Below are 25,576 nucleotides of genomic sequence, written 5' to 3' on the forward strand. Positions count from 1 at the left end.
TCTTCTTCAACAAATATAAATTATATAGAGTATGTGAAATAAATGAAAATTTTGTTATAAATAAATAGACTTTAAATATTATTTACAAAGTTTTTGCTATAAATTTCATTCAAATAACTTGTAAATTTCTTTTCTTTCAACAAGTATAAACCACATGAATTGTGTATGTCAAATTAACTGATGTTTTGTAATTAACAAATAAAATTTGAATGTTATTTATGAAAGTTTCTTTGTAAATATCATTTAGGTGACTTGTAAATTTATTCTCCTTCAACAAGTGTAAACTATATCACATGAATTATGTAAAATGAATGGACATTTTGTTATTAATAAATACACTTTGAATGTCATTTATAGATGTCCTATTGTACATTTTATGAAGAAACTAGATGGTTTCCTATGCATTGCACAAGTCAGATTTAAAAAATTTGAAACAAACACCTCGGATGTTATTTATATCGACACATTTAAGATTGTTAAATTTTTTAAAGTGCCTTTATTTAATCATTTTCCTTCTTATTGAATATTTTGTTCATATATATCTCGTCTTTGTTTCTCAAGCCTATAATAAATTACAAATATAGTTTGAAAAAATCAAATTTTTGATGATTCCATCATATATAATTATGGTGCAAAAACTTCTGGATAAGTATCCTTTTATTTTTTTTTTAGATGATGCAGAAATTGTGAATTATGTACTTTTTTATATTTGAAATATCTAAAACACAATTATATTTCTCATTTTGATTTCATGTTTATAACATATTGTCAAAAAAATTATAACACAAATGTTTTTTCATTAAAATTATATATAATTATATCTCTAATAACTTAAAAGTAAGAGAATTAATCTTTGTAAATTGTTAAGGTTTGATACAAGAAAATTGTAAGTAATAATATAAATATAACCAAGTAATATAGATAAACACTCATCAACAATATGAAAAAGTTCTACAAATCGATACATTTTTATACCATTTTGTATTAGTAAGTACAAGATAATTTTCTATCATCCAGTACAAGTGACAACAAAGATGCTCGTCAAGAGGTACAACAAACTTCTTCAAATACTCAAACCCATGCCATTGGTACCTCATGAAAAAGCTGAGATAGATTGAGTTACTGCTCTCATAAAACTTAAATTTTATATTTAAAATTTAACAATGAGATACATGAATTCTTAAAGATAGATATTGGAGAATACTGAGAGATGCGAGATAAATGAAAAGGCTGAGACAGATGGAGTTATTGCTCCTGTAAAACTTAAATTTTATATTTAAAAATTTAATAATGAAATACATAAATTCTTAAAGATAAAGATGGGAGAATATTGAGAGACACGAGATAAATGAAAAAGCTAAGACGAATGAACTTACTGCTCCTGTAAAACTTGAATTTTATATTTAAAAATTTAATAATGAAATACATGAATTCTTAAAGATAGAGATGGGAGAATATTGAGAGACGCGAGATAAATGAAAAAGCTAAGACGAATGGACTTACTGCTCTCGTAAAACTTAAATTTTATATTTAAAATTTAATAATGAGATACATTAATTCTTAAAGATAGAAACTAGAGAATATTGAGAGATGCGAGATAAATGAAAAAAATGAGACTAATGGAGTTACTGCTCTCGTAAAACTTGAATTTTATATTTAAAATTTTACATAAATTCTTAAAAATAGAGATTGAAGAATATTGAGAGATGTAAGATAAATGGTAAAGATGAGATGGATGGAGTTATTGCTCCTGTAAAACTTAAATTTTATATTTAAAATTTAATAATAAGATACATCAATTCTTAAAGATAGAGACCGAAGAATATTGAGAGACACAAGATAAATGAAAAGGCTGAGACAGATAGACTTACTATTCTTGTAAAACTTAAATTTTATATTTAAAATTTAATAATGAGATACATGAATTCTTAAAGACAGAGATTGAAGAATATTGAGAGATGCGTGATAAATAAAAAAATCTGAGATTGATGGAGTTATTGCTCTCATAAAACTTAAATTTTATATTTAAAATGTAATAATAAAATTATAAATTCTTAAAGATAGAGACGGAAGAATATTGAGAGACACGAGATAAATGAAAAAGCTGAAATGGATGGACTTTCTGCTCCCGTAAAACTTAAATTTTATATTTAAAATTTAATAATGAGATACATAAATTATTAAAGATAGAAACTGAAGAATATTAAGAGACATGAGATAAATGAAAAGGCTGAAATGAATAGAGTTACTGTTCCTGTAAAACTTAAATTATCAGTGACCTTCTTCAAGATTTGTATATATATATATATATATATATATTGATGATGAGTGATAGTTCCATCTTTTTATCAAAAAAAAAAAAAACAATAACCGCAAGATAAAATTTTAGGCCTATAAAACTATATCAAATTTTATTGGGCCTTCATTGAAAATATGTTGGTCCACGGGCTTGCAATGAGATTCTCAAGCAATATAGTAAAGCTGTTTTGTTTTTCATTTTTAACTGCTTTTTTTTATTTCCCACTTGACGACACTCTTTTTTCGCTTTTATTAATGGATGGCATAATAGTAATTATAGACACAACTTTATGGCTTTTAAGTCCCGCTGCTCGATCAGTTTCTCTGACGACTCTCTTTTAGTTTCTCTCGCAGCTCTCTTCGCGCCTCCATCGCTCTCGTCGCTAGCTGAACCTGCTCTCACTTTCGTGTTCCGGTGACGGTGAGGTATGTTATCTCTTTTACTCTCACTCATTCTCAGCTTCGTCTTCATCTCTTAGATCTTGCTTCTTTTCATATTTGGGAATTCATTTGTCCTTTTCACCGAAAGGAAGAAATGCTTTCTGTGATCTGGGAATTAGTTTCAAATATGATGAATTGGGAAATTTGAATCTGTGCGATCGTTAAGATCGGTGTAGGTTGGGCTTTCTATGATCATGGTCTTGCTTCTAGGCTTAGGGTCGTTTTTTTTTTTTTTTTTTTGTGAGGAGTCCCATACTTATCTTCCGTACTCTCGAACTTCACTTCTGCTGGTTTATTTTGAGGGATGAACTTAATAACATGGGACAATTTCTATGCTCTCTGGATTTGTTATCTACTAAGCACTAACAGTGAACACCGTAATACTAATGTGTATAGAGTTTGATTGGACTCAGTTAAGTTATTGATGGTGACAAAAAGATGTTGATATATAGAGTTTGATTGGACTCAGTTAAGTTGTTGATGGTGACAAAAAGATGTTGATACTTCACATCATGCAATTCTGGTTTTAATCATTTGTAATCTTATGCCCTATTTGTATTGTTTGGTACGGTGGATCTCTGTTTTTCCCCCCAAGAGAATTCATTTCCATCAAAATTGGTTGAACTTACTTCCATTTAGTCATAGAAGATAGAACCCACCTTTTCTGTTACTTCCTTCATGACAAAATGACCTTCTGCCATGTACCAAATATATTTTAAACTGCATTTCCACCTCACTCTTACTTCCATGTGATCTCCTTCAATGTTTGAAAATAGTGTGTTAAAAAATATTAGCTTTGACTATTAATTGATCTAGAAAATTATATAAATGGACCTAAAAAATTATTGAAAAAGTATCCTCTAAAAAAATTAATATCAATTAAATTCTAAAAATAGCGCAATAATTTACAGCTCTTCTTCCAAAACTTACAAATAATGTTATTTATAAATGAACGCATTTTGTACTAACTGTAAATTTTTAAAGGAGGATTTATAAAGTTTAGTAAAAGACTTACTCCCTCTGTTAAAAAATATAAGGCATTTTTAATCAAATCTCACCCCGCTAATAAACTAATTACTTACTTTTCAATTAATCCTATCTTTTCACATTTACCCCTATTAAACATTCTATAATAATTATAAAGTCATTATCAATAGGGACACTTTTAAAAAAAAAACAATAATTATACCTCAAAAAATCAAAAATGCCTTATATTTTTTAACAGAGGGAGTACAAATTATCACACTATTTAAATTTTTTATAGCGTATCTATGTGTAATTTTTTTTTTTTGGTAATTTTTAAGTCAATTAACGATCAAAGTTAACTTTTTTTAATAGAAGGGTGCACCATTTTTAAATGTTGAAGGAAAAATTATGCTACATGTAAGTTTAAGAAACCAAACTCTCCCAAATGATTAGTTGAGAGGCAAAAATGCCTTATAACCCATGAATTTATTTTTATTTTGTTCTAGTTGCCTCCGCGGGCATATAATCAATAAAATTATTTTGTATTTTATATTTTATCTTTTCGTATATGTCCACACATGTTTCTCAACATTTTCATATTTGTTACTTCAATTTTATGTCCATATTATCCCTTTAAACCCAATAAAATTATTTTGCATTTTGGGGCTAACTGTTCTTATGGTAGATGGAAGAAACTGATTCAAAGATGTGGCCAGAGTTAATAGCTAAGGCTTTTGTAGACATCTTGGCTAAAAATCAAATGAGTGAAGCACTTGTTGCAGCATGTGCTGAAGCATCCAAGGCAAAAGCTGAGAGAAGTAAGGAGGCCACTTCTTCGTAGGATTATTCTCTTGCCAAGTGTGTGATTGCTCTTGAGGAGATGGGGGACGATGCAGAAGATTGTTTTATGGAAGCCTTGAAAACTTTGAAGAGCGACCTTGAATGGAGAGAAATTTTTCTTACCCTGTCTTATGACAAGAAAAAGCGATGGCTACGTCTTGTTGAAAATAGATGGTTGTGAGTATTTTGTTATTGAACTTTATGATTATGTCATTAAACTTATGAGTAGTTTGTGTTGGTGATGAGGCTTTATGGCCCTTTTTTCTGTTATTGAACTCTATGGTTATGTCATTGAACTTACGAGTTTGTGTCTTTATCAAACTTTGTAGCACGTAAATTTTAACTATCTGCGCTGAAATTGAGATTAACTACAACCGAATTAAGCATGTTCAGTCTATCTGAGTTGCAGTGCTCAGCTATCACTCTCTTTCTCCGATAAGACATTCTATCGAACATCTTAAGTGCATACATTTTATGGCTTGAGGGTTTGATTTGTTTAAGACAGAACAATCACCAAATTAAAATCTAATCTAGTAACAGTAGCCAAGGAAGCCAAATCAAGCATGTGGAGGGAGAGGAGATGAATTACTTACTTCGGAGGAGGAGGAGGAGAGCCGACGCTGCTGTGAATGTAGAAGAGTGTCTCTGCGATTATGGCCGTGGATGTCGAGAGGAATGATGGGAATGTGGGGTGGGGTGGGTCGATTTCAGAGAGACGAAGGGAAGAAGAAGAGAAGAAGTTCGTCATGAGTGAGCGACGCGCGAGAGGTGTTCTCTCTGATAAAAGGTTCTCGATTAAACCTCTCTGTGACGGTTTGAGCTTAAACTACCAGATACACAAGGCCAAGTTCTACAGGTGCTCAAACCTTCAGTCACACTCTTTTTTCTTTTTGTTTTTACGGTTTGTGCTTCACCACTTTGACCAATGTTAAGAATACTACACCGGTCATTCAACAACAAATCAAGACATTAGACGGTCGGGCTGTGGCATGGACCGTGATCTAACTAATTATGAATAAATTAATATATTTTAAATATTATATGTTGAGAATAAAAATAAATAATCATATATAATAATAAAAATAAATGTTTAAGTTTCAAGAAAAAAATAATATAAATAAAAAAAGATAATATCTATTAATATTCCATCATTTTGATTCAAAATATATATACCTATTTCACAATTTATAATTTACAACTTTAAAATATACTCAGTCCATTTAAAAATATAAGGCATTTTTAATTAAATTTTACCTTCTAATAAAATAATTACCTATTTTTTAACTAACTCTATATTTTCATATTTACCTCTATTAAATATCCTACAATAAATATAAAGTTATTTTCAATAGGGATACTTTTGTAAAAAAACTAATAATTATACCTCAAAAGACTAAAAATGCCTTATATTTTTTAACATTTAATTTATCAAAAAATGTCTTATATTTTTGAACGGAGGGAATACATGTGTGTAATTCATACATATTTCTTCAATATTTACTCATTTTTCTTCACTTTGCAATGTTTATTAGGTATAAACATGTATAAATTATAGTTTAGTAATATAAATTAAAATTTTAAAAATTAAAAAAAATAAAATGTCTGATTTAGTTGGGTTACACACTGGTTCTATAGACATTGACTCGTATGAGGCCAGTCACAATTGAGGTCAGTTCCCAACTTAACTAATCGAACTAACCAATTTGATCTGATTTTCATAACATTGACTATTATATGCAAACCATCAAATAGATTGTTAAAATAATTTTTGCCTTTAATTATTTGGCAGTTCTCGTGATAACCGTCAAATGTGCTACCATCAAATAAGCCCAAATCTAAGGTAGCATATGGAACTTTGTTAATAAACAATGGGGTTCGCCTTCGATGCTCAGTAAGTTGCTGAGCACCGAGGTGCTCATCCATCAAATAAAATATGGGCCATTCAGATTAAATTTGGATGGCCCAGATTTTTTTTAATTTTTATTTTTATTTTTAATTTTAATTTAATTTTATATTTATTAAAATAAAAATTTATAATTTTTTTATAAATAGGTTCATCATCAATTTGGATAGTATTAGTTTAATTTAAATAATCTAATTTAATATTATAACCTTTTAAATTGACTATCTACATGTACTTTGAACAATTCATATTCGATATTAAATATTTATCTACAAGGTCTAAATTTAAATTTTTTTGATGGATACAATGTTAAAAAATAAAATATATAATTTTTAATTATAGCTTTTTAAAAATATTTAAAAAATTATAAGTAAAAAATTTTAAATCTGGACTATACAGAATACATTTGAATAGTCAATATATAAAAATTTAAATATTAATTAGACCCCTTAAATTAAATAGAGAGTGGATTAATCAAAAAGAATATTTATTTGAAAATTTTTATAAATTTTTATTTTTAAAAAATATAAAATAAAAATATTAAATTATTTCTTTAAATATGGACCATCTCCAAATTGCATCACCTTGATGAGCAACCAAGATGGTTCCATAAACAATATTGTGTTTGGATCGATGAGAATTTAGATTTTACCAAATTCCTTATTTTGATACTCAAAAATTTATAGATTGATCTATTTCTTATTATAATTGCATTTTAATTTCAAATTATTTCTATATTCTAGTGATTTAAAATTTCATTCATTTCAAATCTCTCATTCTCTTTGTGTTTTTTTTTTTATTATTATTGTTAATGTCTTTTCCACTCTTAAATCTTTTCTCACTTCTTGTTCTTATTTTTTATCAATTGAAAAATTGAAGTAAGCTTGTCACTCTTAATTCTTCATTTTGAATATTAATTCGTTTCTTTCTTTCCCTTAACATTTTTTAAACTTTCCAAACAAGATTTTAAATATAAGAACTTTAAATGTGATATTTTAAATCTAAAATTCAAATTAAAAATTACCATTTCAAACATTACCTTATAAAATATTTCTAAGTTGCTTAGTTATTGTTTAATTTGTTGAACCAAGGAACATAGAAATATTCACCAATGATCAAGCATACTATCATATGCATTATCCTCTTAAAATGCAATTTTTTCTTTGGAATACAACAGCAACCTTTTAAAATCCTTCACTAGGATTTTCTATGTTCAAATGGTTCTCATTGTATTTGGGCTTCTTGGACGTCCAAGATCTTTACAATCATAATTCAGCAACCCAAAAACAAAAAAGAAATATAAGTGGGCCGAAAGCATGCAAACCCTTTCATATTTCAATCAGTGCTATAATTCCTATATTTACCAATTAAATTTTGGCAATAGTGATAAGGATCTTCATCACTTAAATAAATAATTAAAAATACAAATCTCAAATACTATATATATATAATAATTGAGTTGGAAGTGGAATTTTATCAGACTTGTTTTTATTTGATGAACGTTTGTCAATGGTCACAGCAAATTAAATTGCAACCTTCACTTTACCACTCTACTCCTCAACTTACTCTCTAAATTGTGGTGTTGAAATACCAAATCACTACTACAAACAAAACACTTTTAACATTACTTTTTTAAATCTTTTCATGTCATTATTGAAGGGATATAATATCACAAAACATGAAAAGTTAGATTATCCACATCACTTTTAAAAGAAATATGGATAATAGTATCAATGTCAGTTCTTTAAGCTAAAGTGACGTAGACAGTAGGCTTTTCACATAACTTTTCTTTAAAAACTAAAAAGTTTGGCCTTTTTTAAGAAAAAATAGGACATTTTAAAAAGATTGGCATTTAAAAAAAAATTGGGTAATTACGAATATACTTCATAACTTTCCCTCTTTTTTATTATGTTCTTGTATTTATATTATTAACCAACATTCTTTTTAGTTTCTCACATTTATATCTCTATCTACTACAAAATCAGTAATAAAAATAATATTATCTTTCTTGGCTGAATGAGTGCAAAAATGTTCAGATTTGAATTTTTTTAAAAAATTAAGGGATGCAAGAGTAATATTTTTTGGGGGAGGGGGCAAAAGACAATTGTTTGGAGGGGCAAGTGAAATTTTCCCCTACCACAACTAAGACATGACATTGGTATCCTACAATCATGGTAAAAAATAGTAAGAATATTGTTTTGATAAATATATGCATATGAAAGTAACCAAATATATGTGAAAAGAAAAATAATGATAACAATTTACTAAGCAGAGTGTGAGAAATAAAAAATATGGTAGTGAAAAATGATAAGCATGATTATTTTCACCTTTTCTCCTTCAATTTTTTTGTTAAATATCATGTCAAGGACTGCAAAAGAAATTCATAATACTTTGATCCTTTTTCATAATTAATATGGTATAAAAGGTCCTTCAATGTGATTGTTCCAAAGATCAAAGGTGGGTTGGGAATGTATAAACATTAGAGCAATATTGCTCCAAAAGTTTAAAAAATGGTGTAACTTCCTATTGTAATGTTTGATTAAGTTTAATTATTTTTGGGTTATCGATGCTTAAATGATAAGATAAAAAAAAAATCTAACAATCCATTATCATTGTAAAAATTTGTTCATAGTTTTAGATTTTGACAAAAAGCATCTTATCTAAAGTTGCTGAGCAGTTCACATACTTTCTTTGAAAGTCCAAACTTGCCTATATTTTGTTTATGAGTAGTTCTTAGCCTACACGTGATCAAAAACATATACTTGTATAAACCTGCCCATAGGCAACATAAATTAGCCTAGATTTTGACTCATTGAGACATTAAATGTAATTCAATTAAAATCTTCTTCTAATTTTAGGTTATAACAAGTTGTGATGGATTATTCTTTTGATTTAAAAGTTAATAATTCAAAAATATTGTATCAATTAAAAGTTTAGGAAAACAATTATTTAAAAGTTTAGGATAACAATCACTCCATCAGATAAACTTGCAAAGCATATTTTCCCTTTAACATTCAAAATGTCAATCAACGTTTGTCAAATGTCTGTAGGGCAACGCCAGTTTTTAAATTTACATTGCACTAATAAAAAATTATAGATGGCAGTTGCATCTGGTGAAAAAATTAGAGGACAAATTTTGTCCTTTAACCGAAAAATAAATGTATGCATGGGGAGATACAAAAAAAATTTCAATTTCAGACTTGAACTATTGAATGAAAATATTAAAGTTGGGTTGGAATATGGGGAGATACAATCGGAAAATAAAATAACCAATTGACTTGAAAATTTTTGCAGAGAATGGAAGTTAAATCTCAAAAAAATTAAATAATTAATGATAGTCAAGCGGTCGTTCACAATTTTTTTCTAAAAATAAGTTAAAAATATTGATCTAAATTATTACAAATTCAGAAGTTTCAATTACAAATAAATATTTAAATATCAAATGTAATTTTTAGATTATAATTGAAATTTTTATTTACAACTATTTGAAGTAATATTTATATTTAATTTTTAAAAAAATTTTGTCAGCGATATAACTGTCATTAATTCTTTCCTTTGGGGCCTAACTGTCTTTCTCTAAAAATTTTAAATTCTCAAGCCTAGACATTGAATGTAGTAACTATGGGTTGTGAATATATGAAGGGTCAATTGGGAAAATAAAGATAACGCACTTGATAAATTTTACTTTATCCTATTCCTATTATAAGATACCTTCTAGAAAGCATTTTTTTCAAGTATTAATTGTATTTTCTCAATATTACTTTTATTTAAACTTATTAACTATGAAAGAATGTAAAAGGTAAAATTAAAAGTTTATTCTATTTTTAAAAAAGGTTAATAATTTAACTATCTTTTTTTAATTCCAATGAACTAATTGAAATTGTCTTGTAATAAGAGCAAAAGAAGTTAGTTTCACAATTTTCCACACTGAGAATAAATTTTTGCTATAAAGTGAAATAATGACTTCTGAAAATATTAGATGTGAGTTAGAAATAATAATGTAGATCGATTGTTGGAAAGTAAAGACAACACCCCTGGAAAATTTTAAGTTCAAAACTTAAAGTCTAAAAATGTGGATGGAAATAGTTTTCTCATAATTTTGTTAAGAAGGGTAACTAGTAGTTGGTTTTATTTTCTTAAAAAACTTCTTTTAATTTTTAAAATTGAATATTAGATGTGAGTTACAAATAATGGAGATTTATTGTTGGAAAATAAAGATAACACCCTTGGAAAAAAATTAAGTTCAAAACGTAAAGTCTAAAAATGTGGATGGAAATAGTATAACTACGTCAAATCATTTCTCAAAATTTTGTTGAGAAGGGTAACTAGGAGTTGGTTTTTATTTTTAAAAAAACTGTTTTAATTTTTAAAATTGATTCATTTTTTTTCATCTGGTTTTTTTTCAAAATTGTGACTCTATTTTTGTTTTTTAATTGTCAAAAAATGGAAACAATATAAAGCTGTTTTTGTTTTTCATTTTATGTTTTATTTATTTATTTATTGCGCACTTGAAGCCTTGAATGACACACTCTCCCTTTGTTTTTATCAATGGCATAATAGTAATTATTGGCACAAGTACTTGGGGTCCTCACAAGTATTTTTTGAGGCCCTCACCTCCTCAATCAATTTCTCTAACTCTTGGTTTACCCAAATGGCATCAACAATTGACTCTTCGTTTACATAATAGCATAATGCTGGTTTGGTTATATACTTATATTTACACGATAGTGAGTGAAATAATATTTATTTTGATTTTCTTTATAGGATAATTTAATAATTATTGAGTATATTTTTATTCTTTTACATCTATTAAATGTTGAGAAAATTATTAAAAACTAAAATATTTTATTTTTAAGTATGTATAATTTAATTGGGGTAAAGTTAAAAATTTGATGAATTTTAATACAGTTAATAAGATCTAATTTTTTTTTAATTTTGATAAAAATATTGAAAATGATTAATAAATTTATAAAAGACACACTCTCTTTTTGTTTTTATTACTTAATGGCATGATAATAATTATTGGCAGAAGTTTTTGACTTCTGAGGTCTCAATCTGACTCTTCATTTACCTAAATGGCATCAACAATTGACTCTTTGTTTACATAATGCTATTATCTCTTTTGCTTTCTTTTGCCTTTTTTCATATCTGGGCATCAATACGTCCTCTTCACCGAAAGAAGGGAAGAAACGGAAGAAATGCTTCCAAATAGCAATTCAAACAGTCTCAGGGTTATATGTATCCGGGCATCCTTATTATGATTTAAGGTAATGTATTTGATATTTCATTAAGTATTCGACCATAACAATTTCTAAATTTTGAACAGTTTTAAGGAAAGCTTTGGTTGCTTTTCAATTAGTACGGCTGCATATAAATGAAATTGTTCTTCTTCAAGGATTCTTCTTTAAGCAAAATCGTACTTGAGTTGTTTTTGTTTCTGCAGTTTCCATATGAATTTATTTCTATTTTGTTTGAGTTGCCCCCATTCATGTTTTAATTAATAAGATTATTGTTCTGTATTTCTAGCTAATTGTCATTCTTATGGTAGATGGAAGACTCTAATTCAAAAACGTGGCCTGAGTTAATAGCTAAAACTCAAATGAGTGTAAGCTCTAATTGCAGCATGGACTGAAGCATTAAGGCAAAAGCTGAAAGATATAAAGGTGAGAGAAGCAAGGAGGCCACTTACTTCTTCTTCATCGGATTATTCTCTTGCTAAGTGTGTAATTGCTCTTGAGAAGATGAAGGAACTTACAGAGTACAAGTATGGTGATTCTTTGCAAGCTTTGAAGAGCAGCCCTGATCATGGAGAGAAACTTTTCTTATCATAACTTCTGATAGGAAAAAGCTATGGCTACATAATATCCGTTGTGATGTTTATCATGAGTCTTTATGATGTAAAACAAGAAAGAGGAGAGGGAGAACAGAGAAAAAAGAAGGAGGAGGGAAGGAAAAAGAAGAAGGGAAGGTCTAAACTCTCTAAAATTTTTATTCAATAATATTCAAAAGCTGAATACATATAAAAAAACATAACTCTATTTATAGAGCTTTAAAAATAATAAAATAATAATAATTTAAATTCAAATATTAAATTTTAAATCTAAATATAATCTTAAAGATACTGATATCTAAGATAATAATAAAATAAATAATCAAAACTAATTTAATCAATCAATATTCTTTTTTAAATATTTCTATTGAATAACCTTAATATCCTAAATTAAATCTAATTATATTTTATCTCATATTACACTACTTTATTTTGTTATTGAACTTTACTATTATGTCATTAAACTTGTGAGTTTGTGTTTTTACTCTACTATGGAACTTTGTTTATAAAAAATTGTGTTTGGATTAATGAAAATTTGAATTTTACCAAATTCCTCATTCATGGATTCAACTATTTTTTATTATAATTCTTTTACAATTTTAAATTCTTCCTATATTCTTGTCATTTGAGATTTCAATTATTTTGTTCTTGTTCTGTTTTTCACGGTTAATGCCTTTACCACTCTCCACATTTTTTCTAATTTCTTCTTCCCCCATCTTGCTCTTGCATCTGCGTGTTTTTGTAACCCACATGAAATTCGCAATAGAAGATCTATAAATAACAATCGCAATCCATTTATTTACAATTACATAACAATAGTCTATGGGAATCTAACTTAAATTTAAAAAAAATTATGAGTTACCCAAATAAGATAATTTAATTATTTTCAATAAAATGTTTATTTATCAGGCTCACGTGGCTTTAACAATTGAATATATGTGCTGCATAAGTGACAAGTAAAAGTTCATATTTTTATAATTAAAAGTTCAGATGTTGACAACCTCAAGTTCACATATTAAAAAGTAATTATTTACCTTTTCACAACTCCATATCATCTTGCGAATTGAAATTCTTCATCCAACATGTAAGTATAAGTGGAATTATGATGACTTTAGGATTGTGTCAATGATATCTTAAGTATTTTTTTTTTTTGTATCTGTGGTAAAATGTAAATTACAAGGCAAGTATTGTGGTGTATTTTAATTTTTACAAGTTTTCCGGATGAAATTTATAATAGTTAAGGTTTGTAAATAACAATCAAAGTCCAATTGGTTTTAGTAAAATGTCCATTTATGCTCATGTGATTTTAATAGTTGAATATCTGTGCTGTGCTGTGCAAGTGACAAATAAAAGTTCAGATTTTTATAATTAAAGGTTCATATTTTTTGACAATCCCATATCTTCTCAAATACTAAAATTTTTTATCCAACATGTAAACGTAAGTGGAATTAGGATTATTTTAGGATTGTGTCAATATTGTACTAGGTAGATTTTTTATCAGTGCTATGAAATATAAAATATAAGGCAAATATCGTGATGTATTTTTTTATAAGTCACCTAGATGAAATTTATAACAAAAAATATGTAAATAACAATTAAAGTTCAATTAACTTCAATGAAATGTTCGTTTTATCTTGCTTATGTAAAAGATGAACATCTATGCTGACAATTAACCAAAAAAAAATTACAACAAAAAACACATAAATAACAACTTTCTTTTTTTTAATTAATATAAACATGTATATCAAATTTGGATAATTTAATGCCTAATACAAAAAGTATAAGGGTTGCTCTCATGTCTGATATATACAATATACACAATCATATAAACACATGAGATCTTGTGTAAATGTCTGATATATACAAATAAAGTCAGCGACTATGTTCAAAATATAAAAGGGTTGTGTCGATGATGACTTTGCCAGAAAGGCCAAGACTAGTAATAGTGTTGTTGTATTGCCCAAGCTTGGGGAGGGCATCAATGTCAGAAAGGGAAGAAAAGAAGAGTGAGGGAGAAGAAGAGAGGGAACAAAACCAGAGTCGAATAACAGCCATCACACGCACCAGAGGGTAATATTGTCATTTCAATTATGAACATATTTGCAAACAAGGCCCTTAGGCTTGCAGCAGAGTATCAAATTCAATTAGGCCTTATCTTTCAATTTGCTGCATCTAAGGGCCTTCTGTGCAATTCCCCCTTAAATATTTGTGTGATGAATAACGTAAAGAGAGAATATCAATGGACAATTAAAATAATTTAATATCAGATAAAAACTTGAATGGATTAGATAGTTGTCGAAACTTAACTTTCATTTATTAATTGTTAATGTTTACTTGTTACAAGTCCTTGTCTAATATTAAGTCATTTCAACGGTTGTTCTTTTATATTCTTCAAAAACAATTTTTTTTTGGGTTATGTATAAGATATGTTGACAACATTCTAATGTAAATAATTAAAAGGAAGGGTATTTAAAAAGTCATTATCTATTCTTTAAAAATTAAATAACTATCTAATTTTCTTAATCTATATGAGTTAGTTAATTAGTTTGTACATTTAACACATAAGAGGCCAAGAGGCCGGGTGATGGTTCCATAAAATGTTACTGTGCTCCTTCGACTTCATACTGAGCCATAAAAATTAGGATTCAGTTTTGGTACTCGGCACCGAAACACTGCCGTTTGGTAGTGTCTTTTTTTTCTTTTTGTTTTTTTTAAAGCATAAATTTATTGTTGTAATAATAAAGAAATATTATAAAATTATTATTTTAATATTTAATAAATAAAGAAATATTAAGATGTTAAAATTGAATTTAAATAATTCAAATAAAAATTTTGGTTTGAATTGAGAATTGTACTGAAAAAAATAAAAAAAATGATATGAATAGTTTAAAATAGGGGTTGAGTTTAACAAAATAAGTTAGTTTTTTTACACTGTAACAAATTAATGTTTGAATTTTTGCTAACAGAAGTACCTATATTTAATACCCAATCATGCCTTGAATGATAAACAATTATACAAAATCAATAAAATAAAAAAATTTTTGGTTACAATTCTAATTTTTTCAATATAGTTTCAACTGTTTAACCAAAAATTTTATATAAATTGTTCAAGTTAAATTTGAGTCAAACTATTCAGCTTCAATTTTAACATCTTAATATTTATTTATTATTAAATATAAAAATAATATTTTATAATATTTATTTTTTATTATATAATGAATTTGTGGTTAAAAAAAGAAATAACAAAAACACCGTCAAATGGCAGTATTTTGGGGTTAAACAACAAAAATCGAGTCCTAAAAATTATGTGTTAAATTAAAATTAACATTTTATAATAATTAGTCAGTTTCTTCTGGGCTTCATATATACTGGGCCATCTTTTCTACGTGTGCATGCATTAAAATGTTTGTTATTACTTTTCGGGACTTAAATAAACTGGGTACACTATGTCAATATTCAATAAAAATATAAGATATTTAGATGAAATTAAATATTTTTATTTTTTAAAAATATAAGATATTTTTAATCGAATCTCACATTTTAATAAAGTAGTTACTTACTTTCAAACTAATCTTATCTTTCTATATTTACACCTATTAAATATTCTATAATAAATATAAAGTCATTCATCAATAACTTTTAAAAAAGGCAATGATTGTATCTAAAAAAAACTAAAAATATCTTATATTTTTTAATATTTAATTCTTTAAAAAATGTCTTATATTTTTGAACGGATAGAGTATAAATTAGTTTTGATATTAATTATGATGAGAGTGAAAAGTCAAAAAATCAAATGTGTATTCTGTTATAAAAATAAAATTAATTTTAAAAATATTACACAAGATTTTACTAGGTTATTTGAAGAATTTTAATTAACAAATCACAAATGACATGGTGCACTCAATTTACTTAAATATTTTTCTACTTTTTGATTTTAAAGTTTTCATTTGCCTTGGCCTAATAAAAACTAGTTGTTAATCTTTTTTAACAATTATGTAATTTTTTTAGTCTAATGGTATTTTTTTTAACGCAATAATCTAATGGTGATCTTTCCTAAACGAGATAGCTTTCTTTTTGGGCATATAACTGCAACTTTTATTACTCCTTCAATTGGGCTTTCTATGTTCATAAGGCTCTTATTGTATTAGGGCTTCTTTGGGCTTTTTGGATGTCCAGATCTTTACAATCACTTGCATTGATCCCCAAAAAGAGGAATTTGGGCCTAAAACATGCAAAACACTTTCATATTTCAATGAGTCCTTTAAATTGTACATTTGTTCCATTGATACTCTTATTTAGCCTAGAATTAAACATAAATAGCACTGGCAAATTGGGGAAAAGGAACAAAATTTTATCTATAAATGAAAAGTCTCTAACTCAATTATCTATTTAACCCTCTTCTAAAAATCGTGCCAATCAACTTTAGAGCCATTTACGCATTTGGATCAAGTGAAAAAAAAAAAAAAAAATGTGAACATTTCAAATTGTTGCAAATTGTCACTGGATTGGTATTATGCCGCGCAGCAAGATTTCCTTGAAAATGATGGAAAATTCAAATTTTCGTGGAGAGCAATTTGTTTTTTTTTTTGACAAAAATTTCATAAAAAATTGGACCAAATCTAACCCTTTTAGTTTTGACTTCGCAAATCTCTATTGCAATGTTTATTGTTTAGTATGTACACACACACACACACACACAACAAGAAATGAAAAAAATGCATTGCCGTGTGATTGTCTTATGTTGTACGTAAGGCAATGGTATTTCCTATTTTCTTTAAAAAAAAAACTCTTTTGGCATATTCAAGTGCCATGTACAAGTGATTTTTAAGCTTAACTATCTAATTAAGATGAGGTAATTAAATTATTAATGTTGTATAACAAAAAAAGAAAAATTTAAATTTAAATTTTTAATTTACTCTTATTAAATGTATCATCTTTTAAAAATTTAAAACACAATATTCTTTCTTTCATATGTAACATTTTTACTCTACTTCCTTGAAAATTATGAAAATAAAAAATAAAATAAAAATAATTAATAGTTTTTTTAAAAAAGTAACTTATAAAAATTTATCAATTATTTATAAAAAAAAAGATAAAAGAACAAATTGGCTCCTAAATTATAAGTTCACTATGTTTTTATGATCTTAAACTTATTATTAGAACAATACACCACTTAACTTTTGAAAATGGTATAATATGGCTCCTCCTACCATTAACAAAAGTTAAATTAAACCGTTAATTGATCAAAAAATGATAGAAAAGGACACTAAAAATTACATAAAATGACCAATAAAATTTTCTTAGTCTTTTTCTTTTAGTCCGGTTACTTTAAAAAGACTCGAGTTTGAATAGCCCTTCAAGTCTCGATAAGTCGAGTTATCTTATACACACACACATATATACATATAGTATAGTTGACTAATAATGCATAAGTTTGATTAATATTATTGTAAGTAATGAAAAAAGAAGTTGTAGAGATATTGATATTAAATCTCCACCTCCATCATCAACAAGTGGACTTACATCTGAGAGATCTAATATATTTATTTTTAGATGATGATGAGGAGGATTTAGATATACATTGATGAAGATTATAATATTCATATTAAATTTAAAATTTTAAATCTTTATCAAATTTTATGTGAAACTTTAATTTATTTTATGTTGAATTTTAAAATATTTTGTTTAAATTAAAATGTTGATTTTTTTTAAAAAAAAGAGGGCTTAAGAGCCTGGCCTTGAACTTTATAAATAAGGGCCAAGTCTCAAAATTAAGTCAAATTTTAAATAATCGGTTTTAAAACCTAAGCCTTTATGGGCTCGTGCTAGGCCCATGAGGAGCAGGTCCGCCATGATTCCTATCTCTACAACTATGTGTGTCGAGTAAAAGCCAACAACCAAAATGTGCATTATCCGATTCTCATAAAACTCAACAACATCCTTAAACTTAGTATCTAGCTGTTCACAACTCCCCAGAGCTCCAAAATTCTATCTATAAATATAAGGTCTCTAAACTCAATTTCATTTTCTCTTGGTTTTGTTTTTTTGGGGCCAAGTAGGGGTGTTTAAGGGACGGGACGAGACCGGGACATCCTTATCCCGTGTCCCGTCCTAAAAAAAATCGAGATTAAATTTTTATCCTGTGTCCTATCTCATCTCGAAAGGTGTCCTGTGCAGTTAAGAATCGGGATGAGATCTGGACAAGATCGAGATGCCCTGCCATTCCAAACAATTGGACAAAATCGAAGAAAGATTTGAATAATAATATATTAAAATTTTATATTATATAATTTATTAAGTTTATAATCAAAACAATACAAGTACATAAATTATAACAATTTAAAGTTAATTATTGAAATTACATTAATCACAACTACATATTATAATAGCAATTACAAGTGATTTTTTGGTTATAAAAGCAACAATAATAGGCCAGTCAAGTACAACATCAAATCATTATTCATATAATTAATATAAGTATAATTATATTAATATATTTAATATATTTAATGTATATTTTTAAAATAAAAAATAATATATATAATATTCAGGACAAGACAAGATGTCACAGTGGTAATTTCGTGTCCCATTCCAACCCCTTTCTTATTCCGTCTCACAAAGTCTCATCCTGATTGTTTTTGAGCTAAGGCGAGACCCGTCCCAATATAATCGAGATGATACCAAATCAATTAAGATGGGTATACGCTAAACACCCCTAAGACCAAGTTCTCTCTTAATTAGTTCACGTACATCCTCAATAATACTTCAACACCATGATTGTAATAATTTATTTGGAAGAAACTTTGTGACAATTGCTACTTTATCATATTCGGATAACATACATCAACAATAATTGGGCTGAGACAGCTTTATTTCTTATTTATTTTTTTAATATTTGAATTTGAATATTATCGTATAGGTTATAATGTATATATATCTCTTACTTTTTTATGAGTTTTATCCACAAGTAGAACCATGCAAGTTGACATCCTATGCGCATCTTCTCATTACTAGATCTGGATATTATCTAAATTAAACTTCACGGTTGTGATCTTATTACTATATGTATCGTAATTTTTTTTGTAAATGTATAAAAATAATATTGTAACTATATATATTTGTTAAAAAAAAAATTTTAACATAAAAATATAAAAAAAATTCGTCTGTGGTGATGTAATTCATATCCAACAAGGGCATGCATTAGAACTCATTTCTGAATATAGAAGAACTTTAACCAACTCACGTAGCTTAAGAAAATAATCAGTCATAATAATTATATTTAAAATTGAAAATTTGGGCTAAAATGTTTTTGTAATTAATGTTTACTTTTTTCCTTAATTTAATAATACTATCCATTAATAAGGGACAATTTGAAAAACAAAGTAATTAATACTTCTAGAAATTTGTAGCTTTGTTTATATAAAAAAAAACAAAGGTAATTTCTTATATTTAAAACCAGTGTAGTAATTTATATGCTTCCTTACAAACATTCTTTGAACAATAAAAACTTATCCTGTCATGTTTATGGCAATTTTCAATATTTAACTTACCTAAACTTTTTCTATTGACAAGAAAAAATAAATATAAACCATGTGATTAATTAAATTTAAGTGGTCCGGATCGAATAAATGTAATCCTTCAAAAATTAACACTCATCAATTCAAACACGTGCTATTGGAGCTATAAAAGGTTCTTGCAAGTAGTGGTAACCTAACAAGTTGAGCCTTTAAACTGTTGTCCAATGTGTAGTTGCCAAGTGCCAATCAAGTGATGTGCTCTCTTTGGTTCTTATTATAAAATGTTTCATGTATTTTTACGAAAATTAAGGAAATTAATTATCATATAGATTTTTTGTGAAAATGATCATCACAAAATGTAGCTTCAAAGTCACGAGATTACTAACAAAATTAAACTTCTTCCATTTCAAGACACTTTTGAACAAAAATTTTAAATATTAATAAATTTTATTAAATATATTTAATAATTTTATTTTTTAAAAAATAAAAATATAAACTTTTAAAAATATTCTTTATTTAATATATTAAAAAGGCAAAGTGATGAGAATTAAATAGAGAAAGACAAAGGGTAATATTAGAATAAATCTATTTAACGAAACTTTAATTTTTTCAAAATGTCTTATATTTTGAAACATTGAATCTTCTTCAAAAGTATCTTATAATTTAAGAATGTAAGAATATAAATATAAAAAAAGAAATTTATTTAATATTTTCACACAACACCTTATAAATTTGATCAGTTTTATTTTACATGCAGGACAAGAGGGACTCTCTCCTTCGAGTTCTTATTATAAGGTACCTTCTATAAATATTATTTAATTTTTAATATAAGAGATGTGAAAATTTATTTATTGCCATTTTTCAATTATACCCCTATTGTAAATTTAATTTTATGGCTCATGGTATATTTATTTTAAAACTTATTTAATAAGTTAACTATCATTTCTTGATTTCAATAAAATAGTTAAAAGCCACTTATAATAAAAAACGTGAGGAATATTACTTACAAAAGTTGAACAATTATCCATATATATATACTCCCTCCGTTTTTATATATAAATTTTTCAAAAATTTTATTTTATTTCTAAATATAAAAGGCCTCATAATATTTTTAAATAATTAAACATTTTTACCCTTATTTTAAAAAAAAGAAAATATTTGTTGTGTACTTTATCACCTACCAGTATGATATTAATTATAATATTATTAAGAATAAAATTATAAAATTGTTATAGTTTTATGTGCTTTCAACAAATTAATAAACTTTTATTGATATAAGAATTCAATTGAAAACACCTATATATGTATAGGGACGGAAAGAGTGTATACACATGCAAAAACCCTCACTTGTCTGACACAATTTTTCTAATAACCATTTATATAAAAAATTATTAACAAAATCAAAAATTTTATCATTCATGAATGGACGATTATATTTGATCAAGTCAATAGACATGCACATCTAATTGTTTACCTGGCATCTAGTGACATATGACCTTACAAATTACAATATAACCTACCCCCTGAGTGCAAACACTATTGCAAAATTAACTAAATAAGATGTAATTTTTTTTATTATTTTGCACAGTTTATTGGCGGCTTGTGCATAAAAAAACCTCTATAATGTACCCAAAAAAAATTAAAAATAAAAAACTCTACACAAATATTGTCACAATAAATCATAGCCTCCACACTCACATGCCAGTCACTGTATGAATGAAAAGAAAGCAAAGGGACCCACTCATCCAATTATTGCATTGCCATTTGCATGCCCACTCTGCGTTTCATCAATATGGATAAAATCTTCAAAAGATATCTCCATTGGATACCCTTTTTATTTTCTTTATTATTAAAAAGCTTTACAAACGTTATATAGGACCCAGCTTTTTGTGAAAATTTAGAGCCTGCTCCCACTTAAATACTTTTTTTTCCGAGGACCCCCATCACTTAATCACACTTTTTTTTTAAGATTTTAAAATAGATATTATTCTGGAATACTAACCCCAGGAAAATTATATGATAGGATAAAAAGTACCAAGTTTGGTATTATTACCCAAAAAAAAATAATGGGTTTCATAAATATATCAAAATTATGATGAAGTAGATACAGAAACGTTTTTGAGATCCAGAGCTTCCTTTAATTGAATCTAACAATGCTTAAATCTTACCTAATATATATAGCTATATAAAAAATATCATGAAAAGATCGCATAACTTATAAGAAGTTAAATGATATTACTACATCAACATTGTAATAATTCTCAAACACATTGAATAAAAAAAATTATTCTCTTAACAAATTAAATAACTACAAAAAGAAATATATTCATATGAATTTTCAAACAAATGTAACAAAACAATGATATTATTCAATTTCAACAATAACGTAATTCTCAAATAAATTCTAACGAACATTATAAGCACTATTATGAATGTTAAAGATTTTAAATATATTTGTTATATTCTTTTATATAAATTACAATAAAGTGATTTCTTTTTAAGAATACGTACTTGATTTCACACGCTAAATAGTTCGTTTAAGTTAAACATCAGCTCTATTAACTGAATATGTTATATTTGGGTCAAAATGATTCCAATGGCGTCTCGTCCTCTCATTTTAAGAAAGAGAAAAGTAAATTTTCAAGGACAAAAGAAATCACTAAATTATTATATCTTTTATGATATTATATTTGTGGACAAGATCTTTCCATAACTTTAATCATATCTTCTCAGGAAAATATCTTTCACCATGACGCCATTACTTCAATGTCCCAACATAAAGGTATTATAATAATAATAGTAATAGCAATAATTATTAGGAGAAAATACAATAATAACTCCCTAGATTTTAATTGTATTTAACTTTTAGTTTTTATATTTTATTATTGTTTATGATCCCTTTAGTTTGATTCACCTGCAGCATTAATCTCTATAATTTTAAAAATACATATAAAAACTATGCATTAGCACCGATTGAATTACTTTTACTAACGTGACGAACTTTACTAACTTTTTTATTCACAGGTACTTAATCTCACTTTTGTCTCCCACGTTCTATTTAAACCAAATATAAAAAAACATTGTTTGATAGAATGACAATAAAATCTCTTAAAATATATAAATAGTAATTTAATCTCTTAAAATATTATAATTTTTTTAAAATCTTTAAAAAAAATTTATCATTAACTAATTTATATAAAGTATTAAATTATTCTTATTGAAAATAAATTATTCACAAATGTTGTTTAAATATTCACAATTTTATTTCTTATATTCACAATAATGCAATAATAAATAAAAAATTTAACTTGCAAGATTGTAATTTATTGTTGCATTATTGCGAATATAACAAAAAAAAATTATGAATATTTAAATAAAATTTGTGAATCATTTATTTGTAATAAAGATAATTTAGTAATTTATATAAATTTATTAATGATAGAAAAGTCCTTAAAGACTTTAAGAAAATTATGATATTTTGAGGGACCAAATATCATTTATATAGGGATTTTATTGTCATTTTTTCAAGTTCTTTTTCCAATTTACCTTCAATTTTTAGCTACATCTAATCAATTTATTTTCATGCCATCAACATATTTTTACTATGCTAGGAAATGGGTATAGCACCAAATTAAAATTTTCTCAAAGCCAACTCATGGTCTTAATTTATATTTTTAGAATTATAAAAACTAATGTTGCACGCTAATCAAACTAAAGGGAATTGATGTGAACAACAAAAAAATTATATGGACTAAAAATAAAATGGAATTGAAGTACTAGAACCTATTGTGATATTTTCCCCAATAATAAAACCCAACAAACCAAATTTTAAGGACTATAAATTTCTTACATATTCTCTCCAATTTTCCTCATCACCAACACTACAACATTAATTCTCTCTCCTATTTTTGAGAAATTAAAGATGAGGCCCTTTCCTTCTCCATCTTCTTCTTCCTCTATCCATCTCTTTATCTCCATTTTCATGATTCTTATAATTTCTTCAATAATCTCAATCACATCTTCTGAGAAACCCTACCAAGATGCCAACAACACACAGTTCATCAGAACATCTTGTAATTCAACAAACTACCCAAGACTCTGCTTTGCTTCCTTATCAAAGCACGCCGGCTTCATACAAACCAGCCCCGTGCTTCTCACCGGCACGGCGCTAAACGTGACTCTGGCGTCGGCGAAGGCGACGTCGGCGATGATGTCGACACTATCCAAGAGCCTCCACGGTAGGCTGAAGCCGAGGGAGGCGGCGGCATTGAGGGACTGTGTGGAGCAGCTGAGTGACTCAGTAGATGAACTGAGAAAGTCCATTGGAGAGATGAGTGAGCTAAGAGAATCAAACTTTGAGCTGACAATGAATGATGTTCAGACATGGGTTAGTGCTGCTTTGACTGATGAGAGCACTTGCAGTGATGGGTTTGAAGGAGCTTCCATGAATGGAAATGTGAAGAACACTGTGAGAAGCAGGATTGTGCTTGTGGCTCAGCTTACTAGTAATGCTTTGGCTTTCATAAGTCAGCTTGCTTCTTCCCACGCCTGATTTTTTTTTTTTCGAAGTTTTGTTTTTGTTTTTATTTTTAAAAAAGATCCCTTTTTTTATTTAGAGAAATTTAATGTTGTGTGAGTTGTGGGAGTGTCAAGTTGTATTGTTTTTCCAAAGTGTGGGAAATTAAACACGCTGTGTATGTATGTGTGTATATATATATATATAGATAATATAATATAGCATTTAGATTTAGCTATGAAGTGTGTAGCCACTAGCTTTGTGAAGTGTTAATGTGTGTGTGTGTGTGTGTGTGTGTGTGTGTGGCTCCAAGTTGGCGTTATATCTCTGATTCTCTGGAATCTGCAAGTGTTGTATCACAAGTTTTTGTTGTACTACAGTAAAGTTGCTCTATGCAACTCTAAAAGTTGTTCCTTTTTAAATTATCAAATTATTATAAAAACATCCTTTTACTTATAAATAATTAAGATCAAAGGAATTAACCATTAAGTGGTTCTTGTATCAATATTGATGTTATATTGCAAATTAAAAATAGGAGAAATGTATAAGTACTGACATATTAATTTTCCATATACATGTGTGTGTGTGTGAGATACAATATCTTAATTTAAATAAAATATGTAGGTGATTTTCTATAAACAAGCAGGCTAATCACGCAAATAACAGTGAGTACTGAGTAGAGTCTCATCCTACCAAAAGAGAAAGAATCAAGTCCCAAAATTTCCATAAAACTTCACTAAATATATTTGAAATGATTATGAGCCAAGAAATAAACACAATATACCTATATAAAAGAAAATGAATGACTGGCTAAAAATTATGGAAGCTAATTTTCAGGTGCATTTCATTAATCAATTGATTTATCATAAATTGTACACTTCACGGCTATAAATGACTCTAATTCACGTGAACATAATCTGTTATTTTTTAGACTTGTTGTTGAGTTTCGATGGTAGATTGAGGTCATTCATAATGTTTTGGATGCATGAGAAAACGATGTCTCTAACAAAATAATCTTTTTCAGAATAAATAAATTAATTTGTATATCTCTTTTCAAATAAGAAAAATAATAATAAAATTCATCTAAATTATATAAAATAATAATTTAGTCTCTCCAAATATCAAAATTTCAATAAAATTTTTAGAGATATCTTTATCAATAATTTTTTAGTGAAAAGACTTTTTTCCCTCTATGAAAATAACAAGACACAAACACAACTTTTGCTTAAGAAATCGTAACTTTTGTTCAGTAAATTACAAGAGTT

At 27.1% G+C, this 25,576-nt stretch overlaps 1 protein-coding gene and 1 long non-coding RNA gene across 2 annotated transcripts; both read left to right on the forward strand.

The window, feature by feature from the left end:
• Nucleotides 1-2,593: 2,593 nt before the first annotated feature.
• LOC129314298 (uncharacterized) lies at nucleotides 2,594-4,866 on the forward strand. The gene is made up of 2 exons (XR_008594066.1): nucleotides 2,594-2,724; nucleotides 4,391-4,866. It is a non-coding gene; the product is annotated as an uncharacterized LOC129314298 (long non-coding RNA).
• Nucleotides 4,867-23,658: 18,792 nt separating this feature from the next.
• Nucleotides 23,659-24,549, forward strand: LOC129314285 (21 kDa protein). The gene has a single exon (XM_054957683.1). The coding sequence runs from the start codon at nucleotides 23,718-23,720 to the stop codon at nucleotides 24,345-24,347; it is 630 nt and encodes a 209-aa protein (XP_054813658.1). The 5' UTR covers nucleotides 23,659-23,717; the 3' UTR covers nucleotides 24,348-24,549.
• The last annotated feature ends 1,027 nt before the right edge of the window (nucleotides 24,550-25,576 follow it).

This window comes from Prosopis cineraria, unplaced genomic scaffold (genome assembly GCF_029017545.1).
Source record: "Prosopis cineraria cultivar Desert tree isolate PC_DT_omini unplaced genomic scaffold, ASM2901754v1 PC6, whole genome shotgun sequence".
In the NCBI taxonomy this organism is placed as follows: domain Eukaryota; kingdom Viridiplantae; phylum Streptophyta; class Magnoliopsida; order Fabales; family Fabaceae; genus Prosopis; species Prosopis cineraria.

What these genes read in the sequence shown, in the direction of transcription:
- LOC129314285 (XM_054957683.1), top strand. Translation starts at nt 23,718, where the DNA reads ATGAGGCCCTTTCCTTCTCCATCTTCTTCTTCCTCTATCCATCTCTTT.